General features: G+C 40.2%; 1 protein-coding gene across 2 annotated transcripts in view; it reads right to left on the reverse strand.

Moving 5' to 3' along the window:
* Window positions 1-19320, reverse strand: part of RELN (reelin) — a 306374-nt gene that overhangs the window by 111684 nt on the left and 175370 nt on the right. For both annotated transcript variants that reach the window (XM_069801790.1, XM_069801791.1), the window contains exons 11-14: window positions 10534-10679; window positions 6231-6382; window positions 3152-3264; window positions 1229-1437 (exon numbers count right to left, since the gene is read on the reverse strand). In XM_069801790.1, coding sequence (XP_069657891.1) covers window positions 1229-1437; window positions 3152-3264; window positions 6231-6382; window positions 10534-10679 — 620 coding nt within the window. The remainder of the gene's footprint in view (window positions 1-1228; window positions 1438-3151; window positions 3265-6230; window positions 6383-10533; window positions 10680-19320) is intronic.

Consider the following 19320-nt stretch of genomic DNA (forward strand, 5'->3'; position numbering starts at 1 on the left):
TAATGCAGCTTTTTCCAGTTGGAAGTAGGTGCCATGGGACATGGATGTGAAAGCATCTACATCTTACTTTAAACTCTTGACTCTGGAAAAATATAAAGTAACTCAATCCTCGTAAAATATCAGGATGAACAGCCTCACACGTACATAAGGAAAAAGGAACAGCGGACAGTTTGGGTCCCCTATTTGAAGAAGGATGTTAAGAAACTGGAGAAGTGGAACAGAGGATGACCAAGATGTCCCTGGCCTCAAGCATCGAGCTAGGAGAGGCTGAGGAGCAAGCTTGCTCAGCCTGGTGAGGAGGGATGACCTACGGCAGCCTGTGATGGTGCAGAGGGCACTCACAAGGAAGGCAGAGCCAAACTCTCCTCAGTACTGGCAAGCACAGTAGAAAGGGCAATGGCCGTAAGGACATGGCTTCAGAGTTTTGTACTGGATGTTAGGAAACACTTTTTCACTTGAGCAGGTCATGCAGAGAGGTAGCACAATAACCATCCATGGCGATTTTCAAGTCATAGATAGGCAAAGCCATGGCTGACCTGACCTATGCTGGTAACAACCCCACCTGCAGCAGCAGGTTTCACTAGATGACCTGTGAAGGTCCCTTCCAACCAACAGTTCTATGATTCTACACAATATGGAGCAGCAAATGACTCCCTTCTTTCCCTTTCCCTCTCCCTTAACTCCATGGAAAAAATCATGTTGAATGTCCCAGTGAAGTGAAGCCAGCAGAAGAGTTCTGTGGTTGGTCTACAGACAGTGAGGTCCTCACACTGATGGTCATTAAGATGAGGACCGTTTATCACCAGTCTTACAAGAATTAGATACTCTTGTGGCATTAGTAATCTCTGGGAGGTCAGCAGGGCAGGTTTCTGCCACTGCCTTTAATACTTTCCGCCATACACAGTATTAAGAGGTAAATCTCATATCCATTAGAAACTGAAGCAAAAGTTGCTCTGAAATCATGAGCATATCTCAGAATAATGGACTAAGAAAACCAAGTTTTGACCTGGAAAGCAATTTAATAGACTCCTTATTGCATGTGAGATGATATATAAACCTGGGCCTGTGGAGATCAGGAGAAACATTAGCTTTTGAGCAGCTTATATTTGTCATTATTAATTGGCTTCATTCTTTCTGAGAAAAAATAATTCCAAATACTCATGTAGATGTTATAAACCAAAATGTACTAAAAAGCTAATAATCAAAAGAGAGATCTTGCCAGTTGTACCTGTTACCAGGTTGGTAAGTTCCACAACCCAAATTTATGGAAAACTGGATCATGTGAGTCACTGTGGAAGGGAGCACTGGAAGGACGTGGAAGTAATCCACAGCCCAGACATTCCTGTTGTGGCCTTGGTGACTCTTTTGCTTCAGGCAAAATTTCGTTGCGGGAGTCTGCAGGTCCGGACTAATGACAACAGAAACCAAAGATGGAACCTTTAAAAGAAATTAAATCAAGCTTAAATAAAACAAATAATATTAACAAAGATCACAAGGTATTGTTTAACATAGAAAAGCAACTTCAAATATGCTGAACCAAATATGTGCTTTTCTCTCTCCTTGCTTCATTTCTGTTAACTTTTTTAGCCACCTTTTTCCACAGAAGACCCCAAATAATAGCTATGCACATAATTTTATACTATGTGCATAGCTATTAACACTCTGGATACCAGTGCTGCTTATCGCTTTAGTGGGATTGGATTGTTTGGTTGTAAAGACACTGCAGAAAAGACTGTACCTTCTATGTTCTGAAAAATACTAGCTTATTTTGTCAGTGCTCAGTTGGTAATGGAAGATGATATTTGTCCTGGAGCCTTTCAGCTCAGAGAAGCAAACACAGGGTAATGGCATGTCTAGTCTGAATACGTGAGAATGGAGTAACAGCATGAGTTCACAGGCGTATGTAGGGAGGATGTTATGTTGTTGAAATAAATGAAATCACTGCTTTATGAAGCCTTTGTCCTAAAGCAACGTAATTAGACCTTCATTATGTCAAAAGAGGATGTCAGCTTTCAAACTGCTTGTTTTAAAAAAAACTCCACAATGAATGCAGTGTAATTTCAGATCCTATCTCTCCCCGAGTTCCCCGATTAATTTTTTATTATTTTGCAATTACAGTTTCCTTAGTTTTAAAAAAGGTCTACCCGTCTTTCACACAGAAGCAGGCAAGGAGGGAAGCCACGCACAATGAAACAATGCAAGTGACTAAACCAAACTCAGGCCAAACCCTACTGTAAACATTTGCTCTCTGAATGCTAGAGTTACAGTGAAAATGCACAGAGACCTCTACTTGAAATCAGCTGCATCTTTACCACCAAATTTCCCACACACTGTGTAAGCATACTGCATTTCAATCTCTAGCACATCCATGTGTATACGTATTACGTATCAATTTTTGCTGTCTTGTTTACAGCAGCAGAATAGGGACACCTCAGGACTGGGTTACTCAGGGTAGGCATGGCCTAAGTGCTTCCTTGCTCTAGACAGGAAGGATCCTAACAGCAAGCTCGAGGTCCTCATTGTCCTGCCTGAGGGTGGTTGGAAGGAGGCTGCGCTATCGGCAGAGGAGACGCTGCCTGCGCACACTGCCAGCAACCGCCTCCTATGGCTGAGTTCAAGCCTGCATCACTGCAGACATTCTAAGAGGGCACACAACTGTATTTTAAAATGGAAAGAAAAAGTGTAAAATGTGAAATTCCCCGCACTAGGTGTGGGAAAGACATCCAGGCATTTCCGAGTCACTCTCCTCCCAGCCACTGATCCCACCATGACTGACCCTCTCAGGATGTACCTCCTGAGTATCAAACAGTGGCTAGCAGGAGCTTGAGTGGAGACATGAGTAATTATTTGTGAGGAGATACGATCACTAAAGTTTTCAGCTGATTGCTGAAAATTTTTGCCCATTGCCCGTTTGCCTGTTATCCTAGCACTAGCCAATGCCGCAGTCCTGCTCGGGGTTGAGTAATCAGGAATAACTGCAGAGCCGTGCTGCAAAGGCTTCCTATCACTGCGAGATCTGCGCATGATTTATGTGCTTGGGAAGGTCATGTTTGACTGTCCCTATGGAATTCAACATACAACGTTGTTGTGATGGCTTGAAAATAGATTGATCTATCCATCCCATCCACCTACTTTGTTTAAGATGACTTACCTTGTAAGCAGCATAGGTCAGGGTATCAAGAGGTATGTGTTCCCTCCTGCCTTCAATCTTGGCATAAAGAGTGACATCATTTTCATGGGATTCTCCAGAATCACAAGTTCCCCCTGTACAACACACATATGTGGGGGAAAAAAATTAATTGAAGCCCTTGCTATTGGAAAGTGGAATCAGCCATAATTATGAAAATACTTACAACCAGACGCCATTTAACTTAGGATATGAAACAAAAGAACACCAGCCCTAAGGACACAGTGTTTAAGAACTATTTGACTAGGTACACCATGCCAGAGATCAAGAGGGTTGACAATTACGAAAACCTCAGGTACTTCTCTTAATCAGTTTATCAAAATTATTTTAGTAGAAAACGCTGTGCCCAAAGCAATACTTCTACCTGTATGCTTTAAATCCTATTTACATAGAAATGCTCTGCTTTTTGCATTCTCATCAGTAAACTGTTATTTAGTACTCAGACTCTGTGCAGCCACACACATCAGATGTGAGAACCTCTTAAATACTTCTCAGCCGCTGGTTTGGCAGCTAAGAACTTGTTCTTAGTAGGAAACGAGGAAGACTTCTGTGTACCTTATTTGTTGTGCTGCTGCTTCTACTGTCTACACTATATCCTAAAAGGAATGGATGGAGTCTATTGTATCACACAGAACATGTCTGACATGGTTGCCTCGCTGGAATGTGGCAGCATTTGAAATATCTTCATATCAGTAGAACCCAAAACACTTATTAATCTTCACCAAAAGAGAAGATGTACTGGCAAATATGAGCATTAAGTTCTGCATTATGGTTACGAGATGGACATCATCACACTAGTTTGATGTTCTGGAAAAAAGTTTTTAAAGCAAAGCATCTGTATTTGAAACAGGAAACATCATTTCCCTGTACAGTATGGGTACTGCAGGTATTAAAAAAAAACCCAAAACAACGGAAAAAGCAGGATGAGGAAGCTTTTTTGAAAAGTCTGTAAAGTTGAAAGGTTGCATATATGAAACACTTTCTCTGCTTTTTTCACTACAGATGGCTAGTTCTTGGAATGGACTAGGCAAAGCAATCCTGAGAACTAGATAAGACATGAATCTTTGATGCATATTATACTGTAATAAGGAACATTCATGTGTCCTTTCAAATCCTCTGCTTGCCTGAATATTTAAACTATTATTTATTTAATTTACAAGTACGTACAGAATACATTTTTCAAGTGAGGTCCCACTATACGCTGTGTCTGAATGTGCTGACAACTTCTCCCCTAAGTTCAGAAGGTTGAGCAAATTTCTTTCCTGTTTCTCTTGCAGGTGTTGTAATGCCTGGAAGAACTGGGAAAAAGCATCCTCTTTTTCCTGTGCTTTATTGGTAATTCATGTAACACAGAGGAGATGTGCGACAATATAGGACAACAACATGAGGTCTTCCACTCATTAAATAAAGTGTGTTTTTTCTTCTTGATTCAGAAGGTTGCTTGTGCAGGTCACAAGTTTAGTCTCTGCTTCTTCCTTTATTATTCTATTATTCTCTACTTTTAAGCAAAAATCCTCACCTCCTCTAAACATGGTGTTGAGAGAATAACCTCATGCAATTGCCTTTAAGTGCAAAATAAGAGTTCTGGAAAAACACTGTGAGGTATTGAATGATAATCACCATGTTTATAGGGATTTCGGTCTGTTGCAATACCGAAATAGTGGAGTTGCACTGACAACAACAGTGGGTAGAGGAAGTGACAGGACAGGTTTGTTCTTGGCTGCTTTCTTAGCCGTAGTAAATGACTGAGGTTGGACTTTGTCCCAGCAGGGGAGGTCCACAGATGATGCTAACACCACATCAGTGCTTTTCATGAGGGATACCACGTGTAGGCCATACCTCCTCCAAGACTGTAGCACACTATAGCACACTCTGTGTGCATCTCACTGTGCACCAATACATTAGCAGAGGAAAATGTTTATGAATATAGTAAGAGCTTTTGAGCAGAAACTATTCTAGTGGTTCAACCAGGTAAGGCTGTCCCACCTCTGTGCTACTCCTATCTCATCCTAATGGTTTAACGCCAGGGTCTACATGGATATGACTGTGGGAGGATATGACAGGTACCTATAAATCCTCTATGGTGTGGTAAGGATGACAAAGATACAACTATCTCTTCTAATGAAGGAGTAAGGGCCACTGAGTGAAATTAGATGATAGAAGACAAGAAGATTCTTCTTCACGTGAAGAATTGTTAAACTATGGAGCTGTGGGCACAACAGGCAGGTTCAGTTGATTAAATGCTAGTACCAAGGATCATTTCAGACACCACGGAGGGGCCTGCCTCCCCTACCTGCTACTCCGGCAGGCTGTGACTCTCCCCCACGTCCTGCCTTATATCTCCCAGCCTTGTGCTGATGTCTCAGATATGGCTGGACACCTCAAGTGGCAACAATAACATGTGCTTGGGTAACAAACCTGCCTGAGGACTGAACAAGAGTGAACCCACACCTATGTGTGCACCAGGTGCTTAAGTTTCCTTTACATCAAAGGAGATCCAACCCATGCAGTCAGTGGAGTAAAGGGAGCTGCTCAGCTGGTGTAGCACAGCTGTCTCACCATGAGCTGAATGGGGTTTTGCAGCAATGGTACTGATCACATCTCCTCTAAATAGAAAGGAACTTTAGACACTGTTCTTACATGTAACTTCTATATTAAACTGTTTTAACCTGGAGCTAAATGTTTGTATCAGCCAAAAAAATGGCTGCATAAATCCATGGAAGAAAAGCCCACCAAGGGCTACTAAACCCAGAGTGCCCTGGCTGATTCAGAAAGTTTTTCATCTGCAAGTCAGTGTCATCTGGGAGAATATTTTTGGGAGGCCTATTTACGTGCCCACCGTGTTTGTACACCTGTGTGGTCATCCAGAAGGGCAGACTCCCGTCTGACCAACAGTGGTCAGTCTTACATCCTCATGGGCATCACAGTCACAAATCAGAGCTATCCTCTTCTGAGGAGTATTTAAAATAGTTCTAGGCACACCGCACAATTTAAATCTCACATGCTTCACATGTTGTATTACATTAGGAATATATATACTCACCCATACTGAAATAAAATCTTAGGTTCCCATAACCTGTAGTATCCATGTATGGAGTGCATATTTTTCTTTCTCCGTCTCTGAGAAATACCATAGCTGAGCCAGATTCCAGTGTCCCACATTCAGTACCAATGACGGCTCCAAATATGTCCCACCTGGAAAGGTCAACAATGTGCAGTGGCATGTTACTGATAAAACTCATACAAAACATGTTCTAGGAGCTCATTTGTACATACAAAAGTAGCTGCTTCTACTCTTACAGAGGAGAACAAAACACAGTGTTTCAAATATGATTCCTATGACATTACTTACATATTCAATACTGGCTTTTAAACTCAGTTGGCTCAAATAAAGCAAAGTTAATGTAAATATTTTAAATAAATTGGCAGAAAAGCATGAATTATTAAAAAAATGAGGCTTTTAATGAATGTTATTAAATATTTAGTGTAGCATTGTTCTATCATCTTCATTATTTTTCTGGCATAAAATGTTTAAAATATAACTGCATTCTGTTTCATTTTGCATAATATAAGGTTTATAGATCAATGAAACTTGAAAAGGCACATGTCCACCATATCTGCTATACAGTCATTAAATATGTAGGTAATAGCTGAAAATGTTCTCTTTTCATCTTTTTGAGCATTTAGGGTAACTGTTTTTAACTAACACATGAACAGAGTATGAAAAAAGACTGCTGTGTTTCTAATATGTGATGATACGATCTTTCTCAGTTTTTCTGTACAACATTTTATCTTATTTTTATTCAGTGATAATTAAAAGAGCTGTTGCAGAATTTTTCAATTAAATATTTTTTACTAAAAATATGTTTTCATCATGAAAGCGTTGGTTTCTTCAAAACTTGATTAAAATATTTTGGAAGATTAGAAACTGTTAAAAACTTGTACATTATTTTGGTCTGATACATTATTATCCATGTTGAAATCCTAATTAATTCATAATAAAGTATTTCAAAATTATAAGGCTGATAAAACAATGAAATTATTTAGAATCACTAAATCCTGATAATCCAATCATTTAACTAGCCAGCTTGATTCAGGATGAATGAGAAAACATTGAAGTTCGGAAACCTTTGTGGGAAGGGCAGAGCCTTTTCCTGTCCCCCTCCAGCAGAAAGAATCTCTAGCAGCTATGTGCCATATGACAATTTCAAAAACTGCCATTTTGAGAACTTAACAGTCTATTTATCAGTTTAACCATTCCAACTATTTAAAAATGTATTTCTAGGATCTTCTTAAAAGCTGCCAGTTTCCCTATTGACCTAAGCTGTGACAGATCAGCAATGTGCCTGTTTAGAAATCCTGCTTTAAAACTGTCAGTCTTTTATACAGGAATTAGTGAGCTTCACATCACTGAAAAGCTTTATGATATAAATAAAAATATTTTAATGGAAGCATAGTTTAACCTAACCCTAATTCGTCGTGCAGACTTTTTAAAGGTAATGTGCAATATAGTCAAAATACAATTTTGAAAATGGGTCTCTTGGGCTGAATGCAAGTACAAAATTAAACAGTTGTGCCTACTTTAACTTACATGACAAAATCTCACAATGCTCCATTGATCTTTTGTATGCTCTATTTAGCTCAATTAAAACACTCTCTGCACTGACCCACAAAACAACTTGGGGTCATGAATGATGCAGATCATGGATGTTTCCAGGGATCCTCTCCTTTTAGGTATCATTAGAAATGAAAACCAGAAAGTTCTACAACGTTAAAAAAACCTGGCACTTTAATAGAAATGCATCAACACACTGTCTGTAAGGACAAATGGAGAAGAAATCTGGGTGATGGCATGACAGAGATGTGGACATTCTTGATTTAACATTACATTTGAATTAATTTATCCCTCACAAGACTCTTGAAATTCTTCTTTACAAACTAGGTGATAGAACGATATATGGATCTAAACTAGATCAAGTGGACATGGAGGTCCAAAGCAGCAATGTACCTGCTAGAGGCAGAGGCAGCCTGATGCGGGGATCTGTCCACTTTTAGGATCAGGCCCTAATTTATCAATTAAAGAAAAGCAGAATGACAGTGGGAAAACACGTGGTACTAACAACAGCAACCCCCATCCATGTAGCCTACTGCTTTAGGTGGGACATGCAAAAAGTACCAATCAACTGCTTATTAAAAAGCAATGATAAGCTCCTCTGCCCTCACTCTTGAGCTCTTTCAGCTGTCTCACCTTCGAGAACATTTGGTGCAGAGGAAGGTGGTGATGACCCCTACATGTGACCCTCCTTTTGCTCTCCCTTATCAGGGATGCTTTTGCCTTTCCTTTGAGAGCTGACAGGCTCCAGCTGACATTACAAATGGGAGCCTGAGAAGCTCCTGCAAGCTCTGTCTCGGGTATAAAGTGTTTCTGTGGCTATCTGAATACAGTAAAACAGTATTTCAAATATAGTTCAAATAGCATTCAAAAATATTTCTCTAAGAAGGTATTAAGGAAGCTCATATATTTGCAGTTGTGTACAATTCTCAAAGCAAAGCCCCACAGAAATGTTGCAAAGAGGGACAGTGGTGGTGACAATTTTATACCATGGGGATGTAGTCCATAAATCACCCGAATTCAGTGTGTATTCACGGCTGCATGCAATTTAAACCTCCATTCTTATAGCAACAACTGAAAGAAGGAAGTTTTTAATATAGAATAAAATTTGAAAAGAAAAAAATTAAAAAGCCAAACCAAACCAAACCAAAAAAACCGGAAGAATTGTGAGGCCTTGGGCTGGCCGCTTAGTGCCTCAGAAAACAAAATTACCCCCTGCTAGGGTAGGCTGTCACACCATCAAGATTTTACATGCAGGGGGGCAGATCAGGTCCTGATTCCTGGGACTGCACGCAGGATGAGAGAGCAAAATGCATCTGCCGGCTGCACCCTGCCTTGCTCCTAGCTGGGAGCAGTGGCACCTGCAGATTGGAGCTAGACACTGTGTGCCAGTGAAAATGTAATATTCCTAATTCAGAAGAAATTGTGCATTTCCTAACCAGGGTGGTAACTGGCCCAACTTAGCTTAACTAAACACCTGGTCCAGCAGACACAGGATCTACAGACAGGGCAGACGTCCCCAGGTAACATTCCCATCCTGTTTTTCAAGATGAAAAAGAGACTGAGAGAATAGCTCAAATGTATCCCACATGGTCACCTAACACAAAACACACACGTACTTATTTTCTTTCCTTTGAAACAGCACCTACTGCGCCATGGGTTGATTATTCAAACTGGGACAGAGTTCACAGTGAATATTTTTTCTGTAACCCCCAACTAAACCACACGTCCACAGGACACATTAGCACGCATTTCTTAAAAGGTGCTCTTTTACCTTCAGCACAGCATAGGCAGCATTTGAATCAGCTGTTAATGATCTGAAGTACTTTGTAGGTTAAAATCAACATTCAGCAGAGACCCATAAATTAACAGTGTATGTTTCTCATTGCCCTGCGGTTACAGCAACTAATGAAATTCTTTTTTTTTAAATAAAAAAGAATCAAGACCACATTGTTGGTTTTCTTTTTGTCAGAATTTATACACTGAGGTATATAAAATGATACTTCTTTATCAGGATACTTTAAAGCTCACTCATGTTTTGGTAAGAGTAGTAATTTTGCTGTCCTAGATGGTTTCTTTACTTTCTGTGCCCTTGCAGCAGTCCCTGCTGGATCTGGCTTTACAGGTACTTTTTGAATCCCAATGTATATATTTAAAGTAAAAATAGTAAATTATCAGCCAGATCCCAAGCTCTTACACGGCAGGCATGGCCATGCTCTCCGTGCTGGAAGGTGAGAGCAGGCTGCTGCTTCAGCTGTCCTGCCTCCACATCCTCCTCCCCCTCCACTGGCACCTGCAGGCTTCTGCGTAAGCAGGACCTCTGCCATGGCAAAGCATGGCTTGCAGCAGCGATCTGGAGGGGCATGAATTTCTCAAGAAATTGGATTTCATATGGATATGAGTTTGTTAACAACACTCAGGTGTGAATGAAAAAACAGATCAACATCATGTGTTTCTTCAGAATGACTACATAATTCACAAGCATGACTTTTTCATTAAAAATTTTGATGACAGGATGGTCTGGAAACAGACTGTTCCTCCTGGGCTTTCTGGACTTGTTCCTTCCTAAAATCCACAATCATCTCTTAGTTATTGTATTGGTATTTATCCTAGTTACAATCTTCCCTGACTACACAGCCAAGACAAAACGCAATTCTCTGTTTATCCAGTTTCCTCAGCCCTGGAGTCATGCTGTACACCTGCTTAGAGCCCTGCGCAGGTGAGGGGCACTCACCCTTTAGGCTGGCTCTCAAATTCCTCTGCCCACTGCTCCTGGGCATCCTCTGTGGAGAGGTCCACATCCCGGGTTGTGGCAAAATTGAACTCGCTGCCTTCTGTCCCGTGGAAGTAGATGGAGTTTCCATCCGACTGGCAGCTATGCTGTGGACAAAAGGAGCACATGGGAGGTGACGTTACAACGGGTTTGTAAGGTGTCCTGCTCATGCACTGTCAGAGCTCAAAGCAAGCTGTATGTTATCTAATGACTCACCGATGACTGAAACAAAATAAAAATAAAAAATGGACAGTCATCTTTTATCTTTCTTGGCCCACCCCCAATGATGATTCCTTCCTAATCTCATACCTGCTTCCCTACAAATGCACTACAGACCGTTGTAAAATTGTGTTTGCATAGAAAAGACAGGTACCATATCTTTGGGTGTTTATTTCTATTTTGAAGTATTGCCATTATGTCTGGCACATACACAACTGTGTGTACAAATAACTTCAGTAGTATATCAAATATTGCTATGGGTATTTTGTCAGCTTAACTTTCATGCTGTGAAACACATCAGATCCCCATGCCTGAATTTTTGCTAGAAGAGGTGTTTGTGTGTAAAATTGCCATACAGTAAACCTTGGGCCTGAAGTGTACAAGTGAAAAGGCTATACTTGCCGTATTTAATTTGAATAGCATAACAAATAGCTCTATAGGCAACTAGCTCCTGTGATACAGCAGTCTCAGGGGTCCTGAGGCTGCCCCCAAACCCAACTCTTCTGCTTTTCCTATTGCATTTCTGTTTATACCGCCTCAGCAGCGTCAGATGAAGCCATGTGTCTGCCCCAACATGCCCTGACTACTACGACTCTCTAGGAGTATCGACCTGGAAGAAGCTACCCGTGAGGAGCACATGGAGGTTACAGTACAGATTTTCTTCTTTCTCCCATCCCAATTCTGCATTCTTGTGTGTCTGATAAAATGGTAAAAGTCTGCCAAATCCACATGTGTAGCTGAAACAGATGCTGGGAGCTTCTAAAGAAGACCTACCTGGCCTTAATGCAAACTGAGAACTTGGCATTTTATTGAATTGTTTGTATTACAACAAATACTAATAAAAGTAGTAATTAGCTCAAACACTTATTTGGGGGAAATTTTGGTCACATTAAAAGTGAAAGCTGAAATAAAAAATGATTAATTAGAATAATTCTGCATTCTTACCATAGTTCAACATCTGAAAAAGAGATACAATAATACCAAATTGCATTGACCTTTTCAATATCGTCTATGCAGTGCCCTCTTGTCTCTGAACACCTTCATAATGCTCCGGGGGAAAGTATGACAATCACCTCATCTGCGTTTAAAAAGGTCATGGTAGTGACATGTAAGTGAATAATTAAATTTTTAACAAAGAGAAAGACGCGGCAAGAAATGAAAACTGCCCAGTACATCTTTGTCTATGGGATTTTATGAGAAAAGTATAAAAGAACACATTTTGTCAGATTCTGTAACTCTTCCTTCATTTATCAATGCAACAAAGAGACATAATTGAAATTCTTTTGTTGATGTTTTTTGAGTATGGTTGCCACTAACTTAGCAATTAATTTATATTTAGGAATGTAATTTGTGACTACGTTTGTAGAGGTGCCTACACATAGTTAGAAAAAAATCTGAATACTTGAAGTCTGATTTTTGTATAGAGACTTTCTGGTCTCTAGTTGAATGACAACAGCTCTATATTTATTAACACTGACTAAATATCACTTAAAGAAATAAAAACACTATACAAATGTAGACTGTTTCAACCGCTAAAATAAACAAATTGCTGTTAAAGTGTTTTTCTTCCAAAGAAAGGTCAAAGCAATAGAAAGATTCTGAAGTGTTGATAATTTATCACAGAAATGAAATATATTTTGTCACAAGTCTCCTTGCTCTGTTACTGCACCATATACACAGCGCACCATATATGAAGCTGCTGCCACTGAAAAGGCAGAATAATTTACACATCAAATATTTTATAACTAGCAGAAATTAATGAAACAGTTTTATATTTTACTTCTCTCAGAAAAACACTGTTTTTACTATGCAGTTATTTATAATTGACTGAGAAATGGCTTTTTTTCACTGATTTTTATCCTTCATGCTAACAGGTACTGCTACTATCAGAATTTTAAGAATAATTTGTTTATTTTGCTTCTTGCTTTTCAGCATTTTCTTCATTTGCTGAACAGAAAAGAAGTTTCCTTTATCTGTCAATCAATCTGCCACAAAACTCCTATTATCTGCAGGCAGTCAAGTAAATACACTAAAAATAAATATTCAAGCTAAAACTTAATTCAAATTTATATGTAACCCTTCAGGTCTCAGGAAACAAATAGACAAATAGATCCTACTGAGCTAGTTATTGCAATTGCATACAAGCTTTGGAAAATCCTTTATAAGCCTTACTTATTTCTCAGGTGCTAAGTTATATGTAAGTATATACTTGATAGTGTGGTATGTAATTAGTAATCTCTTGCTGATGAAAGCCATCTATTAAAATAAACACAAAACAGATACAACCCGATTATCATTTAACGTTTGTATGTCCTTCTGCTGTCTAACAGAATATTTACTGAAGTACATCTGATGGAATTTCCATTTAGGTTGTCAAGATAAATAAATGGGCAGTTTGGCAAAGGGGTGAATAAGTAATTATTTATACAGTGGTGTATGATCAACCCTTTATGAAAGCTCAAAAGCATCATTTATTTCATTAGTTCTATAAAACTATCTTCGTGCTTTTATACACAGCTACATGGTATCTATGAATATGTATTTCATGCATATTTTATGTGTTAATGAACCACACAACATATGGCTCAAATCACCCCCTGCTCATGTTAGCTTTGAATCTCACGTGAAACAGCTATGCAGAAGAGAAGTTCACACTGGGGTTTAACTCCTTCTGCTATTCTGCATACCTATGAAACCAGTAATAGAAGCTCATTACCTTTAAAAAGAGTAAGATGCTCAAAACACAGGTACAGCTTTTAACTAAGTTCTGAGGGAGGGCCATCATTTTCTAGTACATTTTTGCCCCAGTGCCACCATTTGGGACCCTGGACACATGCCCATGGGAGAAGCAGATGAGGATGAGTCCCATTTGCATGAGCCGTGCTGCCCCAGCAAGGGCCATGGCTCCTCTGCTCATGATCTCGTCCTCTCCCACCTGCCGAATTTCCCTTGCCTGTATAATCATCACCCCCAGTTCACACTTAGCTTCCATATTTTTCTTTTCATTTTCCAAGCAGTTGCTATCTGTCACTGCTTTTACTACTTTTTTTCATCCGATGGGCTGCTGAGGGGTGAATAACCTCAAAGAGCACTCAGCCAAACTTTCCACGAGCAAAAGAAGCTCCACAGGAGATGGTCCCTCACCAGCATTGCCCCCAACTACCTTGTCAGTCTTGTTCAACAGCCAGGCGGCTACTGACTGTGTTGGATTACTTTGCGGTTTTGTAATAGGGCTTGAACAGATTAGAGACTGAATTGAAACCATCAGACCCATTTTCTCTTGGGTTCAACCCAAGATTTGAATCCAAGCCTTTAGAAATTAAGAACTAAGGTACAATTTATATACTGTGTTGCCTCCTTCCCAAATTAAAAGCTTTACACTTGCAGTGGTAGTCTATATACTTCCAGTATTTAAGGATGGAATTTTACAGGTCTTTTTTTTTTTTTTTTGTCATTCTAAAGTGATAAAAAATGTGGAATGAACATGTACTGTATTTTGAAACTAACTGGATTAAGTTCTCCCTAAAATGCAGATACTCCCTAAACTGCAGATAGATGGAGAGCTCTCTTTTACAAATTCCAGATTAAATTTGTTCTCCGTTTCATGTTTATTTACACTTAAATGATTTTTTAGATAAGAACAAATTAGCTTGCTGTGCAAAATTTGTAACTAAAAAGGCCAAATGACAGCAACTTGTAGGATATTGCTCCTTGTTACCATGGAAGCATCAGCTGTAGGTCCAAAACTAAAGCAGAGTTTAATTTTATTTAAAGGGGATTAAAGGCATGTGGAACATTTAGTGTGTCCTTGTGCAAATTACAACACTGAAAAGTTAACTAATTTGTGAGGAAAAATTAATTTACAGAATAAATCCTTTGACAAATCTGATAACCTTCATTAAACAAAGTGTTCTCCCAAATCACCTACATAATAGAACATAGGACACTTGCAAGCACTTGAATGGAGCCATTTCACACCACTAGCTATTTCCCATTGTTTGCAACTGGAGTGGGATTATCAGCCTGCCATAAGTAAACTGTTGTATTCCTAAATAAACAACCCCCGCCTGTTGCCAAATGGAAAGAAGCCAAGTTCTGTTCAGGGACTGTGGTCATCCCAAGGGGAAAAAAACCAGTTTAATTTAATCTGGCACTACCAATTCTATTATTCACTAGCTGCAACTGTTAAGCTATTGCTTTGCATGAATAGGGCAAAATGAAAATTGGCTGGATGCATTCCCATCTCTCAGCATGCTTGGATTTGCTTTCAATCTAATCTTCACTCTGAATTTTCTGTGTTTCTAAAGTTTGTCTGCTGGATAGGTATGGTATCACTGCTTTTTCCCTACTTGTAAGGCCCTGCATGGCTCATCCTCACCTGCCTCCATCATCTCCCATATGCACCATCTCGTGGCTCACTTTTCCTTGACTGCCGATGCTTGCCACTACATCTGCTGGTGAGACAACCAAACTGATGTGCCCTTGCCCATTCTGCCCACCATGCTTGGCAAATTGCCCACAAGATGATGTCCTTCAGACACTTCCTTAGTGCTTTCCTCAACAAGCCTTGTCACTGATTACACTGAAGAATCCACTGCTTACTGGGATAAGCACTTTCCCCTCTTGCAATATTTCCTTTTACTCCCACATCTCCCCAGCCTCAGTTTATCTCCTGTTCTATAAATGGATGGCAATTTCCTGGGACACAGGCTATCTTTTTCGTTTGGGCCTGAAGAGGCAGCAGTGGTACATTCCTCGCTCAGGGCTCTTTGACGCTACAATGGTACCATTACTACAAAAAACACATTTTCATGCTAAAATTGCTGTTATCTATGAATATTTCTAGTCTATGAGTACAGTTCTTAGCCAAGTTGTCTATGAGAGCCAGCAAGTCTTATTAATTCAGGTGAGCTTTCTGTTGTACCTTATGAAGGCATTAGCTAATAATTTGAAGATACAGACTATGGGAGAGAGTAGTGCATGGTTTCAAAATTAAACTTTTGTCAGGAGTCTGTCATCCTCCTAATTCTACTCTATACTCCTTACATTTTACATCTTCTACCTACAGCTTTCATCTTTTTTTGGTAGATGCTTTTAGGAAAGCCTCTTGATCAGCTGAGATGCAGAAGGGTTTCAATTAGGACTGCTCAAAACCATTGGTCAGCAAAAGCAGGGAAATCAGATTTGGTGAAGCAGGTACTTTCCAACTGCACCTATTTATGTTTTCATAAACAACTACTGACCAACTTTCCATAGCATCTAAATGGCTTAAGGGCCCCAGGTAAGATCTGGGATCCTACATCATGTAACATGCTATATTTTTAAAGACTTGCATGAGAGCACCACATAAGGAGACAGCTGCTATCCTCAGTGTGACCTCTTGGCTGGGAGGGACCTCTGGAGGTCTCCCATTCACCCTGCCATGTGAAGTACCACAAGCGTCAACCAGATCAGCCCATGCCACAGTTGCAGCTAAGGACACAGCCCTGAAGATTTTTAGAAGCTCAAAAGACAAAGATTAGGAATGTAAACAGAAGCATTGAAGTTCATCCAAACCAGCGTCTGTCCCAGTTGTTCAAGTCAAACTTGTGAATCAATAAATACCTTTTGGCTTTACAGTATGGGATTTCTTTACTTGGAGAGCAGAACAGAGGGCAACTAGATGATACAACTGTGCCATTCAGAGAAGCATCAACAGGAAACACTAGTGTGAAATTCCTCAGTGAAACAGATTTTTGGCTGAGGTGCTGCATATTATCTTCCCGAGGCTCGTCCCCATGCTCCCATGAAAATGTTGTTCACCTCTGTGCTTCACCTCTGTGCCTTTAAAGTATCCACAGTCATCTTTACCATCATTTAATTAGGTTTTTATCAGAGACGAACACTGATGCACCTCTTCATATTATCTCTCCTGGGCCTAATGGCCCCGATGATTCTTTCAGACAGCTGTACCCTCACAATTTATTTTTTGGCGACATTTCTTGCATTGGAATGAATGTGTTGGGCATTTGGGCAGTGCCAGCTTGCAAAGGGCTGACGGCAGATGGAAAGAAATCTGCCCAGTATGCCTTCACCTCTACACGAGCAGAGGGCCATCAATTTCCCCCATTAAGGAGTTGTCACGCAGCCCACCCAGCTGGAGGAGCATCTCTGATAGCCAGGCTGGCTGGCGTATGCTATTCAAATAAAAAACACACTTTAAAAGGAAACAAAAATATCGTTTGTCGGCAAATTGAAAATGCATGGCTTTGACCGCAGCCAATTTTTTAATGACTGTAATATTTTAAGTGATTATTTTTGCCACTTCAGATTGCTCCTTAGAGAGGAGAGGGTTTTTTAATTAAAATCTAGGCAATGCAAACAGATGAGATATGAGAAGCAGAGGAACAAGAAAAAAGATGAAGAAAATTAATTAAAGCAGCATTGTCAATGTAGCCATAAATTAGATATTGTGCCTTTCTGGGAATGAGTCACGCAGGTTTTAAAAATTTTTAGATTTTTACATGGTAGCAGGTAGAAGGATGGATTCAGTCTTGATAAAACCATACTCTGTATGCAAAGTCTTAGCCAGCAAAGGTACAGACAGAATTTAGGAAAGATTCTAAATTCTACGTTCTGTGGATTTGGCTGTTAACGTTTCTGGGCCGAAGTCCCTTCTTTAACCAAAGGAAAAACCACAATGTGATTAGAATACTTTCCCATGAGAAAAACAGTGTTTTAATCTTTCCCACATGCTACATTTTTACATCATTTAATGTAGGTTGCAGAACGAAAACCTTGGCTGCACAAGCAGGCCAGGTGCACGGCGGGTTATAGTGCACCTTCCCCTTCCAAAACAATGGGATGAAACTTGTCCTGTGACGTAGTAACAAACAGTTTATAAAGTGTGTTTTCACTCATCATTTCCAATTACAGACTGTTACTCAAAGGCTAGTGCTCAAAACACTTTGCTTGTTTTATGAGTGATTTGTATGATTCATATGGTTCTTAATTTTCTAGGACATTTCGTGATGTTTGTACAACATCGGTCATTCTGGCGATGACTGATTTCCTTAATGAGTCATTTAACTGGCACGAACTGAACTATTCCTCTATGTTATTGGGAACTATTGATGTTTCTAGCACTCTGCAGTGAGCATGATTAAACCTCATCCGTTCTTCTGAAAGTAACAATGTGTATTTACACCACTGTAAAATTAGAGTGAGAAAGAGTCAACCAAAGTAGTTTCTACTCTTTGGCATCTAATGGCTCAGTTCATGTTTTATTTATTAATGTGCATCTCACAGTGACCTGCAGAGACCAAATTCTTTCCTTCTAGGAGGCAGGAAAGACCCCTGGTGCTTTGACGCCAGCTCAGAGCTAACGCTGGCTCTCTGCCACCCCCCACCACACTTCTGAGCCACCGGGAACTGGTATGGAGAAAGGTGCATGTTCAGCATTGCTGCCTGACAGCGATTCTCAGCTGTCTGAACAACTCACAGCACCACAGTCAACCACCTATCAGTTCCAATGAACCCCCTAGGCATTGTATCTAAGTATTATTATTTTAATTAAAAGTGTGATTATTAACACAGAAAAAAGCAAGAGCAATTCCATGCATGGGCTAGATCCAGCCCTATGGATATACAGATGCCTCCTCATGGGCACAGCTCAGACTGCCCACACTCTCACTAAAGGGAGCCGGTTGACAGGTTTTGTGCACCCTGCTCTGCTTTCTTCATCTCTCCTCCCCTCTCACACTCCTCCTTCCACCCACAGAGAAGCAGGAATGGCTCTCAGATGAGGTGCAGCAGGAAGCCTGCTTGCCTCTTCCCAGGAAGATGTGGTAGATGAAAGCTCCTGCGAGGCAAAGCAGCTGGCTAGAAGGCTGGGTTTGGCCCACAGACCATATACTGCCTTGCTATATCTTATTCAAAAAACAAAAGCATCTTGTCAGGAGCACTTATATCTGTGTAATTTTGTCCAACGTAAGGTCATAGCAATTTCAGTCTGCCACTTTCACACTAGCATACCTACAGCATCACCTTGCCTCCTGCAAACAAATATATTTGATCTGATTCAGACAATGGGTACCTCAACCCTTTTTTAAACAAGAATTTAAAACCAAAAAATGGAAAAGAATCTTGTTCATTTCAGCACAAAGAATTAAACCCGACAAAGATATATATGGAATATCAGGATGTTTGTTTTGAAAGAAGACTACCCAATGCCATTCCTATTAATTAACAGAGTATTCAGAGATTTGGAAATCTGCTCTGGAACTGGGGAGGTGGAATAGCTTAATCAGCCTTTCTTTTTGCCAAACTCCTATGCCTGTGCGCATGTCTTCTCTGCTCAGTGACAGGCAAAAACACGGGTTCGGGAAGGACTCGCAGATCTGGGCTGTGCATAGCCCTGCTCTGCTTAGGGTGTGGTGAAAGGTCATGGTGTTTTACAGACACATTTTCAGCATATTTTTCTGGGTGTGAGTGTTCAGTTCTCCCACTCTCTTCTTATGCAGCTTTCTCTTCTGCTAAGCTGGCATGCAT

The sequence above is a fragment of the Haliaeetus albicilla genome, chromosome 14 (genome assembly GCF_947461875.1).
Source record: "Haliaeetus albicilla chromosome 14, bHalAlb1.1, whole genome shotgun sequence".
NCBI classification, from domain to species: Eukaryota; Metazoa; Chordata; class Aves; order Accipitriformes; family Accipitridae; genus Haliaeetus; species Haliaeetus albicilla.